The 18,376-nt window shown below is 38.8% G+C and overlaps 1 protein-coding gene across 2 annotated transcripts in view; it reads left to right on the top strand.

Moving 5' to 3' along the window:
- The first annotated feature begins 7,753 nt into the window (after positions 1-7,753).
- The window catches only part of LOC121882386 (CD2-associated protein), a 66,834-nt gene continuing 56,211 nt past the window's right edge, over positions 7,754-18,376 (top strand). For both annotated transcript variants that reach the window (XM_042390610.1, XM_042390611.1), the window contains exon 1: positions 7,754-8,069. In XM_042390610.1, coding sequence (XP_042246544.1) covers positions 8,066-8,069 — 4 coding nt within the window. In that variant the 5' untranslated portion in view covers positions 7,754-8,065. The remainder of the gene's footprint in view (positions 8,070-18,376) is intronic.

Consider the following 18,376-nt stretch of genomic DNA (forward strand, 5'->3'; position numbering starts at 1 on the left):
TGAGGGGTTTTAACTCATGTTTCTCTCAGTCTTATCTCTGATCGTGTATCTGGTCATGTTTCTTGCTTCTTGTCATGTGATCATAACTGAAACACATCACGGCCAAAGTTATAAAAATAAGACTCAAGTTGTAATACACTAGAATTTTCCTTTAAACTAAGCTTTCTGTTCATCATTATGCACAATGACAAGCATCCTCCATTAGACAGCAATGAACCCTTCCACTCAAAAATTTGTTTTGCTTATCTTACTTCAGTCAGAAGAATGATGTACATGCAGAGTTTGACACTAGAAGATTATCTTCACGGGGCCCCTCGGTGGCCTAATGGTTAAGGCGCATGCCACATAATCACAACGTTCATGGCTCGACTCCCAGCCGTGGGACCTTTGTTGCATGTCAAACCCCTGTCGCTCTCTCCCTGTGTCTTTCTCCACTGACTGTCAAATTAAGGCAACATGACAAAAAAAAATTAAATAGAAGACAATCTTTACATTCAGGAGTTTCTCTCTCAGTTAAACACTTGTATGTACGAGCATGATTTTATGACATCACAACTAGTGTAGAGCCGATTGTGGTCCAGTATGCAACTTGTGTGATGTGGCAACTTGAAACCTCAAGCACACATACTGCACACTGAGAATTGACTTGACATCTTGTCTGCAGTAGTTTTAACTTTTTAAATGAAGAATATTTGCATATTAATAGATTCTGGATTTTTGAATGAAGAGGAAGAAGTAGATGTCATTTTAAGCAGATAATTGAACTTTTTGTTGAAAAACCATATCAGACACAAATCATCATCCAAAGCAGAGCATTTTTATATGTCTTAAATTATGTCTGTTGGGGATCTTTAAAACTGACAAAAACATCAATTGATCATATCAATACCACTTTATGTCAGGCACGGTTCAGCTCTTTCTCCATTTGGGATGGAAGAATCAGTTTTCAGAGTGAGAGTCTGTCTATATCAATATGATTGGTGTGGTTTCCTGGCAGCAGATGCTTTAAAATGCTAATTAAAGGGCATTTAGTGCTGCAGGTGAGAAGATTATGAGTCTGTTAGCATTATGTTGGAGAATGTCAGGCCTAATGATTAATATGAGCCATGGCTTTTTAACTTTTAACACATTATCTGGCTTGAATACCTTAAAAATTGAAAGAGCATTCAAGAATAGAGGTTATAAGACACAATGACATTTTATTTTGAAGCGAGGAAAGCTAATAGCTGAACAGTATTTATTCTAAACATTGTGTTTTATGGTGGTACACAATATTAACGCATGTACCTCTCAGTTAGATGTCTGTAGTGTACTTCATTCTGTTTGGAAAATGTGACTTCATTGTTCATACCTCAGACACTTGCATTTGAGAATGATAGATCTTCACCAGTAGATCTTATAAAGTCATACAATCATTTTATGCCTCTTTAGATCTAAAGCAGTTTGCATTACAAACCCAGAGTAAAAGACTGAGATAAATCATAATAACCTTTTGTTGTTTAGATACTTTAGATCATGTAATTTAGTTAAACATGAGTAAAGATGCTGTAAGTCTTTTGGTAATTCAAACAAAGTAACCAAACAGACGATCTTACAGTCAGTTTACATCTCATCTCATTTGTTCCATATACAAAAGTCTTCAATAACAGGCCATTTGTTTAATGATAGTAACATGTGAATGTTTAAGATGGCTGTCACATGTCTGCTTTTGTGTATCTTAGTTGGATCCTTTTGTGTGATCCATTGAATTTCCATTTCTGTTTTATGGCCACATGACTATTTCTGCTGTAGTAATCAAAGCTGCCACCCAGGATGCATGTAAAGCAAGATCGTTTAGTGAACTGTGTGTGGACTAGATGTTTTTGATCACTTGTAGTAAAATGCTCGACTCTCTCAGACAACCCACTTTTCACCAGATGTCCGAAGCGAAGCTCCTCAAAGGAAAAAAATTTGGAAGTGGAGTTTCCTGGAGACAGACCAAACTCACTCGCAAGTGTCCAACACATGGCCTGCGAGTGTTGTTTTGAGGGAAAGCCTTCAGCTTCTATTCACACCCACCTGCATCTACAAACTGATTAAATTTTACAATTTAGACAAACTAAATACTATGACTTTCCATCTGTCAAGTTGTTAATTTAATTTACCTGTCACAGTGAGCCAGTGGGTGGCACATATTTCCCTGCCTGCTTAAAGCGGTAGCTTGATGTGTGAAGAAGGCCCTTGTCAACATGTGGGAGAACACTTGAGAATTCACCAGGCAGCTGCTTGAGGAAAGCTTGAGAAAAGTGTGAGACTTCCTTTTTTAAATGAAAGACCATTTAAAGTTTGTTCAGCTGCCATGCAGTGGTTAGGCATACCCTGACCTCTTTTTAACCTCATTAATTCCACTAGAACACCAGTGTTCAATGGGTGTCCCTCTCCGTTTCGTGTGATTTTGAATCAGGACATATTTACAAAAATTAGGAATCTCCAAATGTTCTTTTTGAAAATCCGTCTGGACCTTTTCATGACAAAAATACTGTAGAATTATCATACTGTGTGCTATCTTCTTCAAATGTGAGGCAGGTATTCACTGGTATTTACTTTATAGCTCCATACTGCCGTCAACCTTTCTAGACAAAGAAACAGGCAGTTATTTAGACTGAAAAAAACATTTTTACTGACTTCAAAGACCTTCTTCTCTGTTTCTGTATCACCTCAAGTGTTCCTGAAACTTTCACAAGAAACTTTGGGAGGTTTCCTCTCTGGCAAGACCTTATTTATGCATATAGTCAATGTGGTTCAGGATCTACAGACATTATAATGTGGGTATTAAGTTAATAGATTTTGACAAAGACCACTAACAATCAGTGGTTAATTGATATGAATTAAGACAGTGATAGCAAAACTTCAGTTATTCTAAATGTAAGGCCAAGGTAGCTGTCCATGGTTATAACAATAATGTAATGTGACATCTTACATTTTTGTTATTTCTGATACAGTATGGAGGTATATGATTTTTAAATATGTTTGCACCATTTTATGCATTTATTGAAGAATAAATGAGGGGCGAGAGAGATTTTACATGTATTATAGTATTATTAAGCATGACCAATCATATTTTGATTTGAAAGAAACTAAAACCACTATTTATAATAAATGAAGTATAAACAGTTTAAAAAAGAAAAATCACAACATTTGTTTAACTGAATTATGAGGGACTTAGCGTGGACACAAAAATATGTCAAAACAGCTGAGAGAAATTTTACTTCTCAAAGTAATGAAGACACAAAACAATATTAGGGTTAGTGTGACCTCTACTGGACAAATATGGTCATTACAAGTTTAATATACCACCTAACTCTATTCTGAGATGTTGCTCTTCATAAATACATTAAAAAGAAAAATACATGGTTGATAGGTGATCACTAAAAGCCTAAATAGCCTGCATACCTATTAACATTTCCCTGCCTTTAATCTATGTTATGATAAAATGAAGTTATATGCACTAAAGCTTACAGTAGTGCATTATGCCTCTGCTAGGCTCCATGCTGAGTCAATAAGATAGAGTGTCAGCCTACTCTCTGAATTATGAGAGGCTTGTAGGTCAGGAAGCAATAAGTGACTATCAGATGTGCAAATGACCACCTTATCATCTGATATACAGTAGGTGCACCACGATTAAAGATTACACTCATCATGTTTTACCTCCACTCAGCTGAGAAAGGATAAATAACAGAAGTCATAATAATTAATTACATTTTTAGGGTGATGTTCTTACATGAGAAACTGTTGCATTAAAACTGTTTTGAGTTTAAAAGAATGAAAAAAATAATCAGTAAAACAAGCTGATAAAAATGCTTTTAAAGAAGATACAGGACTATAAAATCTATACACAGTTATAATTTGCAATAACAATTACAATTTGAATGTCTTTTCTATAATCCACCAAATGTTGCATTTTATTGGTTGAAATAACTGAACTAATTCAAAGTCATTGTTTACAGTTGTGTAGATATGTATGATTGAATGAATATAGTATACGAGAGCCAGACATATGAGCTGACATGTAAGATTGTTTGCAGTTTAACAATTTACCCACAAGGTGTCTCTAGATCACACTCAGTGCTACTGAGCAACAAGTGTTTACTGGAAGCACAGTTACAGTCGATGTGATAAGACAGGATTGGAGGACTTCAGAGTCAGTGTGTTCTGCTACAGTATAACTGTATAAATGTAAATCTTTGGTTCTGTCCATTGCAGATGTTTGTCTACAAGCATGCATCAAACAGGTGCCTGCTCTTTGCATTTTCTGCTGATTTGTCTTTGTGTTTTTTTAGTCTGTCACAGGATTGTTAGGTGGAAATCCTAAATTTGCATGGGCAATACAAACAACCACAAACACTATAATATCTGAGAGCTGTTTGCCACACTTCCCCTTATCACTGTTAAACACTGAACAGCTTCATTAGAAGTTTTCCCTTTCTCAAGTGCTCTTTGATGGCTTTTTACACTGAAACCGTTGCTACTGAGCCTCAGCTACACATACTGAATATTCTAAGTTCTTAAGTGTTTTCCTATTAATTATATGAAAAATAAATAAATAAATAAATAAATATAAATAATCTGTCATTATTCACTGAGTATTTGTAACTTTGTTCTCCATATACAGTATATTGAACCATATGCTGTCAGTTGGAATTAATTAACTGGAAGCGTACCAGTTGTACAGTGCTCCTGTCCCTACAAATAATAATGAATTAATAAATAAGATATTTTTAGGAAATTATTGGAAAATTGCAGATCCTAGAATAAAGCATTACAGAAGAATAAAGTTTCCAATAATAAATGAATAATGAATGAACAGTGAATGAATCAGTCTAATATGGCTTTTTACAGGAGGACATTCCTGTTTCCCCTCCCAGCACTTCCTATTGGAAATAAATAGGAAATTATAGAACTGTGAAATAAAGCTTAACTATTCTTCTTGTGTGTTGATTTTTATGTTTGCCTCCAGGCAAATTCCACATTTTTTCAGGTTCAGCTGACCTGCTGTGCTTTGACTAAAGGACTACAGGATTCTCAGTTACACTAGCTTAGTAATCAGTTGGAAGAGTCCATATTTAACACTTTCCCCCAAATTCAGTATCAAATCTTATAGTTTTTTTTTTTTCCAGGAAACATCTAGTAAATTATTAGGAAATGATTCTGAATTGAACAGACACAAAAAGTGTAACCATATTCCTGATCCTAACTTGTCAAGAACATGATTCATATCAGAATTTGCCTTTAATAACTTCATATCAGGGAAAGCTTTGAGAATAAATACATAAAATGTGGCCAACTCTCAGATGTTTGCATTAATGAGAGCAAATGAGAGTAGGGGTGGTTTCTATAATCCATTTCTACAGCCAGACTTCCACTGCATGTCATTCATACTGGCCAACAATGAACCATGCTGTGTGTGTGGTGTGTGTGTGTGTGTGGTGTGTGTGTGTGTGAGGTACTTATGCGGTCAAACACATTTGCATAGGATTTGTGTTTACGCTGCCTTTTGAAAGGTTGTTGACATTTTGCTTAAATGGATCCTGGTGGAATGAAATTGCCCTCAACTACTTCCTCTTTTAACAGTTCATTCTCTGGTGTCAGAGATAAGCTGGGCCATTGACAGCGGGCAGTGGGTCTGCTGCAGAGCAGTGGCTCGCTTTTCATTCAGTAGAAAGGGTGTTAGCACAGGGGCAACCCAAGAAAATTTTTATACTTGTGATTTATGAATTTAAAGTGAAAATCAAAACCCTCATATGTAAAAAAAAAAATCAATTTTTCTTGCTTTTCACAGATGCAACTTAGTCCACAGGCTCAGCTGTGGGATTATTTATTAAGTTTTAGCAGTTTTTCCACTTCATTTCCTTTCCTGTAATCACATTCTTTGGGGTGTGGTGTGAATATTTCGAATGCTGGCATGCAGACGGGAAGGATGTGCCCTTTGATGGCAAACCATTTGTGACACCGCAGAAGCTCATTGCATCAAATGGGATTGAAGTCATTAAACATCGATGAATCATTGTTATGTGAAAGAAGAGAATGAAGTGTGCAGAGAAGGACAAAAAAGGACAGAAAGAGACAGTGAAGGAGGGAGTGTGAAAGATTAATTTCATCTGCCGCTACCCACACAACGCCTGGTAAAAAACAAAGTCACATGTATGGTGATTGGTGTCACAGCTCTCATTCTCACCCTGACCCACAAACCACTACAGGCATTAGCACCTGGCTACCTCACTGACCACGATGCACAATAAACCTTACACCATAGACACCTGCATAAACCTTCTTTTCAGCTATTAATCCACCACCACAATAACTTCAGCCAGATCCTGAGTCTTTCGTTTCCTGAAACTGTTTTCCACCTGCTGTACATTAGAGGAGCTTCTTCATTGAAAGCAGGCATGTTCTTTTTGTCCTACTATATATAACCACCAAAACCCCGGTTGGTTTATTTGCTGTGTCTGTTTTGACATACTGAACATTCTGTTCTTTACATTTATATAACAATAGTTTTCAGTGGTTTAATATTTATATTGTCACTGTACCGTAACTCTTTTTTATTCTCTTATTCAGGGCTGTGACCAGGATGTAGAAATACTGAGGTGAGGGGTTCAGAGTCCCCCAATACCACCCCACCCTCTTAAGAACTCTGACTTAGCTGCTGAAAAAGGTTTTAAATATTATTTTCAAAACTTTTCTATGTTGATTTATATTTTCGTATTGTTAAAATGCTTTATCAAATCCATCAGCACAATGTCAAGAACGTGTTTGCATTGGAGATATAAAATCCATTTATAATTTATTAAAATTATATATAAATATATACTAACCCTAACTTCAAAACCTCACTAAGAGAAATTGGTGTGTAAATGTAAGGATGTAAGGCGTTAAAACCTACAGTGTTGAGGACACGTCTTCTGTGTCTTCTGTATGAACCTTGTAATTATCTTGTCCTCTCTTTCCTAATTTTCTCTTTTTCTCTTACGCTATATGAATACTGCTTTATTGCACATTATGTTGGTACTGATTTTGTTATATTATGTTGTTTGTACTGTAAAGTGTGCTGAGACAGCTTGTTGTGGTGATGCACTTTCAATAGGCCTATTTGGCTACTTTGATTCTTAATTGACTGGGTCATATTTTATTGGCTAGACCTTTTATTACCTTCCTATTTCAACATTGGAGTCTCATGTTTTGGCCCAATCCTCTGATCAAATGTTTCTTTTTATTACATCAGTTGAATTACTTGAGTCATCCTTTAGGTGATAAACAAACAACACAAGCAGTAGCAATCTTGTGAGGACAGAAGCAGTCTCCAATAAATTATCCAGTGTTTACTAACCAATATGAATCACCATACCTATGAGGCCTTATCAGCCATTATCAGTTGTTATGATTGTAAAATTTGTACTGTAAATTTTAATTAGGTGTAGAATTGCTTCCCATTCCCATAAATTTCCTCAAACACTACTAATTCGTGGGACAGTAAAAAAACACCCACACATGTCATAATAGTTGGGAAAAGCTGGATTGAGTGAATTAAGACACACAGACACACAGACACACACACACACACACACACACACACACACACACACACACACACACACACACACAGAGTGGGCATGTTACTGTACTTGCTGAGTGGGACAATAATACAAGGAAGGGATCAACATTCCTTTAAACATTCCTCTCGCGGGACTGTCCTGCCTGAAACATCGCGAAGTTTCCTGCTGCTGTTTAGTATTTTGGTGGCAGCAGCAGCAAGCCGTGGAGGCAAGTCCAAGAAAGGTGGAGACTCCTGGTGAACTTCCTGCACAATACTCTTGAAGCACCACCAAGAGAGAAGTGGGGAGGCTGCTGCTGGGGCAAGGACGAATGGATATACGACTAACTTGACTCCTTTTTCGGCTGCGAATCGACAAAAAAACACTTTGTGGTCGATTATATACACATCTACCTGGCGTGTAGCTAGCTAGCAGCGCGGCTGCTGGATACGAGATTCCCAACGTTTGATAGCGAGGCGGTGCGAAGGACAGGAATGGGTGAGTTTTCCATGATGTGGCGCTTGTGTTATGTTTATATGTACAACGCTATTTCTTTTCGACACAACGTACAGAGCAAGTCGAAGCCACGTAACGCTTTAAACCCGGGCGTCAGTGTCTTAAATAATGCTATCAGCAGGCAGTTAAAAGTTAGCTCGCTCGTTAGCCTAGCCTGGATAACGCCACCTCCATCCTTACATTTGGCTGCATTTCTTGCTAACGTTAACATGAGCTACCTCAAAGCTGGTGTCAACACGGCCTCTGCAAAAAAAACATTTACAGCCCTGAAACCAATAGAAAAGCTTGAAATTCCCCAGTTTATTCTTATCTGGCTTATCAAAAGTTGGTTGCAGTTTATTTGTGTCGAAATAACCCCACAGCATATCCTCTTCTAAAAATAGTTAGAGGCTAGGTTCCCCCTTTTTGCAAATTTGCTGTAAGACTGATGGTAAAAATAGATAAGATTTAGTATGTCTTTGATGTGTGACTAACATTGTTTCCATGACAGTGACACTGTTACTGTAAAGTTCTCACATCCAAATGCATGATAATGATTCACTTCTCCTCTTATCAATGGACCAGAAGTGTCAATGGATCTATTTTTGATGTGGTGCTATAACCATTAAAGTTAGCATGATTGTCAGGGTGATGATTCAGTTCTCCTGAGTCTGAAGATATCATAGGATCAAGGTATCTCACCGTCAAACTTTGTAGTCACAGCCAAGGAAATTTCCTATCTTTGAAGTTCTACTCAGTTTACAAAGCGACAGCAGAAGTGGGCGATGCACTGTTGTTACTTTATCCTGTCACACAGAGTAGTTGTTGTGGTGGTCACACTGTGTGAGTGTAGAGGAAGCACTCTGATCTCGGTGTGTGTATTGCGAAGCTTCTGAACTGTATCTTGAAACTTGCCGAAGTTACTGCATTTCTCTAGATGTGCAGTCTGTGGTTTGTGTGGTTGTGTGCAGTAGGACTTGTTCGAGAACTTTGTCATGTTGTAAAACAGGTTTTTACGCACAGCCTCGCATTGCCTCCTGATGCTGCAGAGACTTTGCTTGAGATATTCTAAGTCAAAGGTACTGCTTGAGAGAGAACAGTTCTCTTAACACGCGGCACTAACTCTGAGAAATTGATGCTCACAGTCAGTGTGACCACACTGATTAACTAACACTGTACTTAATAGCACAAACAGTGCAGAAGGTTATCATGCAACCAACTGTGGATGTCTTAAGAACGTAAACTAAGGAGAACATTTCATCTCTTTTGAACTCATTAAAACATCTGACAACTCACCAGAAACAAGCTTCTAAATTTGTGTCCTAAATGGAGACTACGTTTAGATTATGTGTTCATACCTCAACAGTTTCTAATGCATTGCACTCTTCACTGTGGTATGCCTTTCCTCCGCTGTGTTTGAACATGTCCGAGCTGTGCGTGTGTGAGCCCCTCGCATTCTGTGTTTGCTCTCTCTGAACTGTGCTCGAACTACATGCACTCTGCCGCTGGTTGATCGATTAAAATCCACAAAAAAAATAAAATTCTGCTTTATAGCAGTAAGTGGTTGGAAATACTAGTGCTTTGTCTGTGCCAAGCAGTCGTTCTTCAATCTTGTATTTTTTGGGGCATTTTTTCCATTTGTTTTTTATAGTGGAGACTAGAGAGGAGACAGGAAATGAGGGGAGAGAGAGCAGGGTTAGCATGCAACAAAGGTCCCTGGCTGGACTCAAACTGGGGACGTTGTGATTACTTTTCTGTCTCAGCTAACTTCACTGTGGGATTCCATAGAACCAGCTAAACAAAGACTGGACATGTGCCAAAATGTCTGACTGAATATTAACCTCACTGGCCTCAGCTAGTGTTTGCCAGCATGTGGTTTGTGTTGATTTCCCACCCTGGTTGTAACTTTACTGAAGGTCAGTTCACCTAGTGAGGCTAATCTGGTGCATTTGTGATAACAGTAACCAAGTTTGCTCCCATTAATATACTGTAATTTTGTACATTTTTACAGGAGAAAATGACTCGATATGACAAAACTACATTGAATGTGCTGCAGAAAGTCAGGTGTTCTCTTCAATGATAAACGGAATCTGACAAAACATTTCAGGAATTTTTATGTCACTTTATGTGGAAGGCGTCTCCACTCCCTCTGCCTCCTGGCAAACATGCCAGAGCTGCAACTAACAATTATTATAATTATCAATTAATCAGCCAAATAGTTTCTTGACTAATCATTTGGTGTCAGAAATTTGTGAAACATGTCAATCACATTTTCCTGAAGCTCGTGGTGACATTGTCTTATTGCTTGTTTCATCCGACTAAGACCCAAAGAAAATCAATTTACTGTCACATAAGGAAAAACAGAAAATTATCACCTTTGAGAAGATGGACCCTGAGAAGGTTTGGCACATCCATGACTGAAATGATTAATTATCAAAAATAAATTAATTCCTGTTGATCAATTAATTGCTTCTGTACTGAAAGAGTAGGTATCTGCTGTCATGATATTTCTAACATTATTCCTCCTTATGTCCCAGGCCCTTCTCATAGTCACAAGGACTAGATGTGAGGCTTAAGGTGATGGATGCCTAAACTGTGGAAAAGCCTGCATGTGGAAATTACGTCAACCAGATAAATATTTCTCTTTAAATCTCTTCAAAACACACACTTCATCCTCTTATATTTTTGTGATTTTAGGACTTTTATGCCAGCTTTCAATGCTGTGTTTTTAAATTTGCTGAGGATACGCCTTTGTGCACATTTGAATCTTTGATTGTGCCTTGAAACAAGATGTTATTACTTTCTTATTAGAGCTGAAACTGTTGATCGGTTAATCGATTTAGTTGTCAACTATTCAATTAATCGCCAACTATTTTGATAATTGATTAATCGTTTTCATTCTTAAGAAAAAAACATTTCCACAAATTCTCTGGTTTCAGCTTCTCAGATGTGAATATTTTCTGGTTTCTTGAGTCTTTTATGACAGTAAATGGAATATCTTTCGGGTTGTTGACAAAATAAGACATTTGAAGATATCACATTAGGCCTGGGAAACAATTTTTACTATTTTTTTACTATTTTCTGACATTTTATAGATCAAACAACTAATGGATTAATCGAGAAAACTATCAACAGATTAATCGATAATGAAAGAATCATTAGTTGCAGCTCTAGTTTAAATAGTCCAAGTCTTTTCTAACAACTTAGCTTCCTGATCTGTTAATATTCATTATTACATGTGTAATATGCTGCACACTCATGTGTCCTCTCAGTCTTTTATGATATATTGAGTCTTAGAGAGAGAGAGACGATAAGGCTGGCAACCGGAGCTGAGGCTATGACGTGTGTGTGTGTGTGTGTGTGTACAATGTGTGTACAGTTTAGGCTCCTGTGTCTTGCTTGCCACCTGCTGATTAATGTGAAGTGGGTTAGTCCGGACGTTAGTGACAACGGGTTAGCCTCACCTGACCAGGCCCACTTAAGGTGCACTGACCTTTTTAAGGGGGACCAGCTATCACCTTACCCTAATAGACTTGTTCAAAGTGTTGCTTCCACGTGTGTGTGATGTGTGGCAGGGCGTTGATAATAAAGCACACCTGTGTACAGACTGTGCCGTGGGTAAACAAAGGAGAGCAGGAGGCTGTCATTTAGAATAACAACTGCGCTCTCCTCTGCGTCTCGCTTGATTTCTCTCAGTAAGACTTTGCCCTTCATATCAGCTGCCTCTCATATCAGCGGGAAAGAAGCACTTATGAGTTTCCTTTTTGCTGATTGTGTGTGTGTGTGTGAGTGACTGAGAGAAGCACAGAGAGCTCACTGATTTACACTGTCTGCCTGGCAGCTAGCTCGCCTGCGTGGCCTTGAGTATTTCCCCCCCCCCCCCCCCTCCTCTCTTTCTCTTCCTTCCTTCCTCCCCCCACTCCACCCCCTTCTCTCTCCCTCCTCCACTACACATCCTCCTGTCTGTCACTGGCTTATGTAAGACGCATATTGTATGGACTTTCTACCTGGAAGCGTTGTATGAGGAAGGGGAAACAATAACCTGGAAGTTCCTATCCCTCTTCTGAACCTTGACCTGGCATACAGACAGGAAGCGTCTGTGCTTTACTTTAATGAGTTCACTTGCTACACTTGAAAGCAAAGATAACCCATAGGAGTTAATAAAATCCATGTGAAAACACCTGCAGATATGTTCAGTGAGACTGAAATTCTCAACTTTATTTAATACTTGTAATAACAGTGAGCAATAATTGAGTCAGTCCCTTGATTTAACTCTTGTTCCACTGTTTGAATTTGCCTAACTGACTGTGAGAGGAGCATAAAGAAAGATAAATTGTATCTAGTAAGAAGACAACTCAAAGCAAGACTGGGCATGATGGAGGTATGCTGGAGATACAATAGACAAGCACACACACAGTTTGATATTACAACTGCATACAGGCAGTAATATCAACAAAATGCTCTGTGATTGCAATAACTCAAACAAAGTCTCATTTCAGGTAGACATACAGTTTAGTTTGACATGTACAGGACAACGTATTGTTTGAAAGGTTTTGGTCCCCTTGAAGTCATGACTCTTAACATTTATGTTGTCTCCTGTTGGACCTAAGATCTGTTGACACTGGGGACGCCTTTCAAAAGCAGCTCCACACCCACCTGTTGCCTTTGAGTGTTGTTCTCTTTACTTTTATCTCCAACTATCAGTCAATTGATGAATTAGTCGATCAACAGGAAATTATGATTAATTATGATTAATTAGTTTTTTTTCCAAGAAAAAAATGCCAAATATTAACTTGTTACAGCTTCTTAAATGTGATGCTTTTTGCTTTTTTTTGTCATATAAAACTGAATACTTGGACGGATGTTGAATAAAATGAGCAATATCAATACATCACTTTTATTATAATGGGCATTGTTCACTATTTCATGACATTTTAAAAACAAACCGATTTAGTAGAGTAATGGATAAGTTAATTGGCAGATTAAATCAATAATGAAAATAATCATTAGTTGTAGCCATAAACTCAATTTGATTTATTCTTGTATTGTTTCTATTTGTTTTGTCTTTTATTGTGAAGCACTTTGTGACTCTTTTACGTACTTACAACACAGGCACCTTGAAGTTGACAATGATTTCTTCATCAAAAATCAGAATAAATCAGAACAAACAGTTACAATTCTATAAAACATAACGTTAGGGTTATTAAAGTTCAGGGAAAAGGAGCAGTGGCATTACGTCACACCGCAAAGGCGGTGTATTTAATGAGTGAGGCGACTGTTGAAACGGTCTACTAGCTACATTGATAACAGATGAGAAGTGTCAAGATCCCGTTGATTCTACTCAGCAGGTGATTGATTGATTCAATCTCACTGTGAGTGCTCTTCACATTAACAACCAAAGTCACCATGAGAATTACAGGTCAGACACCAGGCGGAAGTCAGATGGACACAGGTTTTACTCAATAGAGTCTGCATGGAGTTGAAGTTGGTTTAAAGTTTGTATTAACCAGCTGTGGTTGTGATCTGCGGGGGGGGATTTGTTTGTATTATTTGAAATTGCGTGAGTTAAATGTGATGAGACTCAGCTGTGTGTGCAGCTGCATTATGTAGGGAGAAATTAACAAACATAATAACGTATTATATTAAATTGGATTCTGTATCAGACTGCTTCATATTTAAGGAATCAGAGGCAGTAAATCAGTATGAGACATCCCAAATCAGCTGTTCTTTTTGCTGTACTATCACAGCTAATATGCATTGCTGGTTGTGGATGGCATACAGCAGTATATGTGCAGAGGAAACAGTGCATACAAGGACACACTGAGCATGCTTCAACTCAAAGTGCTGCAGAATGAGTCCTTTGGCTTCTGATCATCCTTCTCTCTCCTTCTTTCTTGACCAAGTGTCTCAGCTGCAGCAAATATGTCAGGAATCCTCAGCTGCCACTCCCCAAGGCTTAGGTGTCATGCCACTATTAATGAGAGAGTATTTCCTACTGTGTGTTTTCTTATTTAATTCCTTTTTTAGCTTTATCTCTCACTAATCTTTAACAGTCCCAGTAGAGACATCTCCAATAATCAGCCAGGAAAACAGAATTTCTCAATGTACATTTCAAGAATCAAACACTGCACTGGCTTTATCACTCCCATCAGTGAGTCAAACATGGTATTTAGGCTAGTGGATGGAAATGTTTTTAGTACTTTCATGTCTCACTTCACATCTTCTATGCACAAGTAGGGGCATGGAAAGGCTGCTGAAGTTCCCGGGGCGAAGGGGGTTGATTACATATCTCTTTTTAATATCTGTCTACAGGAAAAGACACTGACGTCAGGTACTTAGACAGTCTTTATAGTCCGTAAGTGTAGCCTGTGTCATGTGTCGTATGTATTAGATATGCAAATAACTGTTACATGATTACTACAGACATGTCTCCAGCTACGTCAGGAAAATTATGCAAAACATTTTTAAGCTGCAGTTGAAAACTGTTGTAACAGTTACCAGCCAGTCTGTGTCCTAGTACCAAGGGGTGCCGCAGGACTCTCAGCATCCTCTCTTTCCTTGGTTATTTATCTCATCTCTCTCTTGGTAAGTCTTTAGACTCTTGCTCTAGTCTCATTATCTGCTTGACAGCACACCATTTAGTAGATGTGCTTTTGGCCACAGCTCTTAGCTTTTTGTCCTATTTCTGCATTCATGGAAGGACAGCAGAATAACTTGTGTTGCTGTGGCTTTGTGTTGTTTTTGAAAGTTGTGAGTTGAATGTCTTGTTTAGAATTAAAAGATATATTTAGATTAAGATTTGAGTGATATGTGACAGTATTGACAGGATGGAAGCGTCATATTGTACTGTTCATCATGTGAGCCATGGATGATGAGCAGATCCACACTGGTACATTAACACTACCAGGGAGACATGCAGGCAAGCTGTTTAGCTTCATGATGTAGCAATGAAAACTTGGCTTTAGAGCTGCAGTGATTAGCCGATTAATCAACTAGTTGTCAAATTTTGGATTAATTGCCAACTATTTTGATAATCATTTAATCATTTCGAGTCATTCTTAAAGAAAAAAATGTCAGAATTCTCTCATTCTAGCTTCTTAAATGTCAATATGTTGGTTTCTATGACAGTAAACTGAGTCTTCACTGATCTTTGGGTGGTGGACTGTTGGTGGGGATGAAAGAAGACATCTGAGGTTGTCATCTCGGCCTTTGGGAAACAGTGATTGATATTTTTCACCAAGTCAGCATACTAACCGAGCTATCAGTCTGATATTCTATACTATATGCTCTATATGTGAGAAATTCCCTTACTGGACACATTAACTAAACTAGTTGATTCTTTAAACCTAGCAGACTCTCTAATCACCTGCGACCTGCCGAATGATTAAGTCCCCAAAGTCTAAAGTCTAAAGTCTAAGTCTAACTAAATGTCTGTAACCTGTCTGTATTTCTAGATAAAAGAGCGGCACTGTTCCCAGTAGGGTGAAGGCCGTCTGCTCTCCGCAGGTAAGGGCAGCCCCAGAAAGAAGGCCAATTATTAACAAACCCAAATCCCTGCTAATTACCGTTGTGGGCCAGCCAGTGGTTCATTGAGGTGAGCCTACCGTACATCTCATCTTTACCCCTTATGGGTAACGGACCAGAGACAATTAATCGATGCCGACACAAGGGTTGGGTCGGTATCCAGTTTATCCGGTTGGTGTACATGCTTAAACCAGTTAGATTTTATGCAAACCGATCAAACCGGCATTTGTCATTATGAGATGTTCTGGCAAATTAAAAAGCATTCTACATCAGCCATCTCTGCCGACGGCACCAAATCCAACTTGTATTGCATGAGTAATATTGCATTAGTAATAAGCTGTAATTACTGTTATAATAATAATAGTAATAACCACTGAAGCAGTTGTAGACACTGTACAATCCATCACACAATCAGTAACAATTATACAAATGTCCAAATACAAAACAAAAACATAATTATCTTGTATTTTTGGAGTGAAAGCATGTTGTTCAGCCGGCCCTTTCTCTAAAGATTGCAAACACAAAGCAGACAGCTTTATACCTCTCCAGAAGCAAAGTTAAAAGGTCCCTAAATGGACACTTCCACAAAGTGTTACACCTTCTTACAAACAGATATGGTCGTACAGATCTCACAGATACCTAATGATCAGTGACTTCAAACAAGGACATCCTTCAAATTTAGCTCAGTCTAGGTACCTCATCATCCACACAGTTTGTAAGGCAGTAGGCTTAAGGCTAAGATATCTCTAGCTAACCCAAGAGGTCAGAAACAACCCTCAGATAGAAACAAGATCAAGAGTTCAAATAGCCTAGGAGTAGTTTTTGTTATACAACAGTGTCACAGTGACATTACTGCCACATTTAATTGAGAACAAACAACATTTGTAACATTATAATATACAAGAAATACATCAAACGATAACCACTATTTAAATCTCTCTTATGTTTCACTCAGGAGCAGATGAGTCACGTGCGACACCTAGTAGTAAAATTCGGTATCCGGTTTGGCTTACTTTCAAACTGGTTAGAACATTTTTGCTTGGGCTCCGTCCTACCCAACATATCTTTCTGGCAAGCTCAAATGTCCTGACTAGGCTGACCTTTGTGATCTTGGATTGCTTCATCCTAACATTATTGGTGCCATCATGAATGACAGTGTTGCTGAAAGTAGCGGTGCTGTGTGCCTCTGTTCCCTGATTATCCCGTCGTGATGCCAGCACTCTCAGATTAGCCTCCGTGTCACAGACTCTGGCCCCAGGTAAACAGTGAACTGTGGCTGGCAAAGCTAATCTGACACCGCGGGTAATGGAGTCTCCTATCACTAGCCCACAAGAAGGGCCGGCAAGGTTCGAAAACCAGTTTGCAGTCGGAAGAGGTGACTGCAGACCAGGCCACACAACTGATAACTTGCTCTTGCGAGCCTTCCCACGCTGCTGAACAGGGACAATGCTGCATCTGCCAACAAGGCTGTCTGGAGTGCCTGTCACGTCTAAGGTAGCGTTAGCCAAAAAAAGCTGCTCTAACTCCCGGACACATCCCTCTAGCAGACACATCCTATCTGAAACTGCGGAACAGACACCATTGTTTTAATGAGGCTACTTTGTCTGTGATTGCACATAGCTAACTGCTAAGCTAGGCTAAGCTCCAAGCTAAGTAAACAGAGTAGCAACGAAAGGCTACTCACTAACGCTAGTTTGGTTTCAGAAAGAAATATAGTGAATCTAGTGATTTGTGGACTAAGCACAGAATAACAATGTAGACAGTGAAATAAATGAAGAGGTTAGGGCAGAATATTGAGGAAGAGAGAGGGTGTAGATGTAGAGGCTCACGGAAGTCAGGAGCAGCTGCATGGAAGCAGCATCACCATGTCCTGACATTTTGTGGACCAATAGATTAATCGAGAAAATAATCATCAGATTCACTGGTAATGAAAATAATTGTTAGTTGCAGCCCTACTTGGCTTTAAACACATTCATTATTTGTCAGTTACCAACTTACAGTGAGTGTAAGCTTTCCTCACACTCAAGAAGACATGGCATGTACTTACTTTGGCTTGAAAAGCTTAATAATAAGCCAGTATGAATATCATAGTTGAGGCACTGAAGCTGTTCCTGGGACAGCAGCCAGGATTGGATGAACAAAGTAATCCTCCAACCCTCACAGAAACCTGAAGGTAAACACTGATCGAAGGCCCTTGTGTGATCTAACCTTGAATAGCCGTAGTCTAGGTTACTGTGTAGTTGTTGTTGTTGTTAGCAGGATTTTTTCCCTCACTTTCATTTCCCAAGAAACGTCTCAGTTTTGCCCTCTGGGCCACTTCATAAGTCAATAGAACTATTTAAGCCAGAATCCCCCCGCTGCCGCCTGACTGCACTGAACTGGCAGGAAGTTTGCTCTTGCCACACACGCACACGCACACACACACACACACACACACATACACACCACCTGTACGCTGACTGTTTTTGGCTGTGTTTAATGTATTTAGAAAGGCATTTCCTCTGAGGAACAAACCAAGAAGACTTAGTCCACTACCCCACTGCCGGTATTTCACAGGCCAACACCTATCACTGACTGCACTCATTCAGTAGCAGTGGCCCTAGTTTGTGGGTAAAAGCACCTATAGCCCGGGAAGTGACCATCATAGTTCATCTATGTCAGTGGTCACCAACCTTTTCTAAGCCAAGATCACTTCTCATGTCAAATACAGGCCAAGGTCTGCTGATCAGAAATATAAGAAATAAAAGCACAGATGTATAAATGCTGAATAATGCTGCCTCCTTTCT

This window comes from Thunnus maccoyii, chromosome 17, assembly GCF_910596095.1.
Source record: "Thunnus maccoyii chromosome 17, fThuMac1.1, whole genome shotgun sequence".
Taxonomy (NCBI): domain Eukaryota; kingdom Metazoa; phylum Chordata; class Actinopteri; order Scombriformes; family Scombridae; genus Thunnus; species Thunnus maccoyii.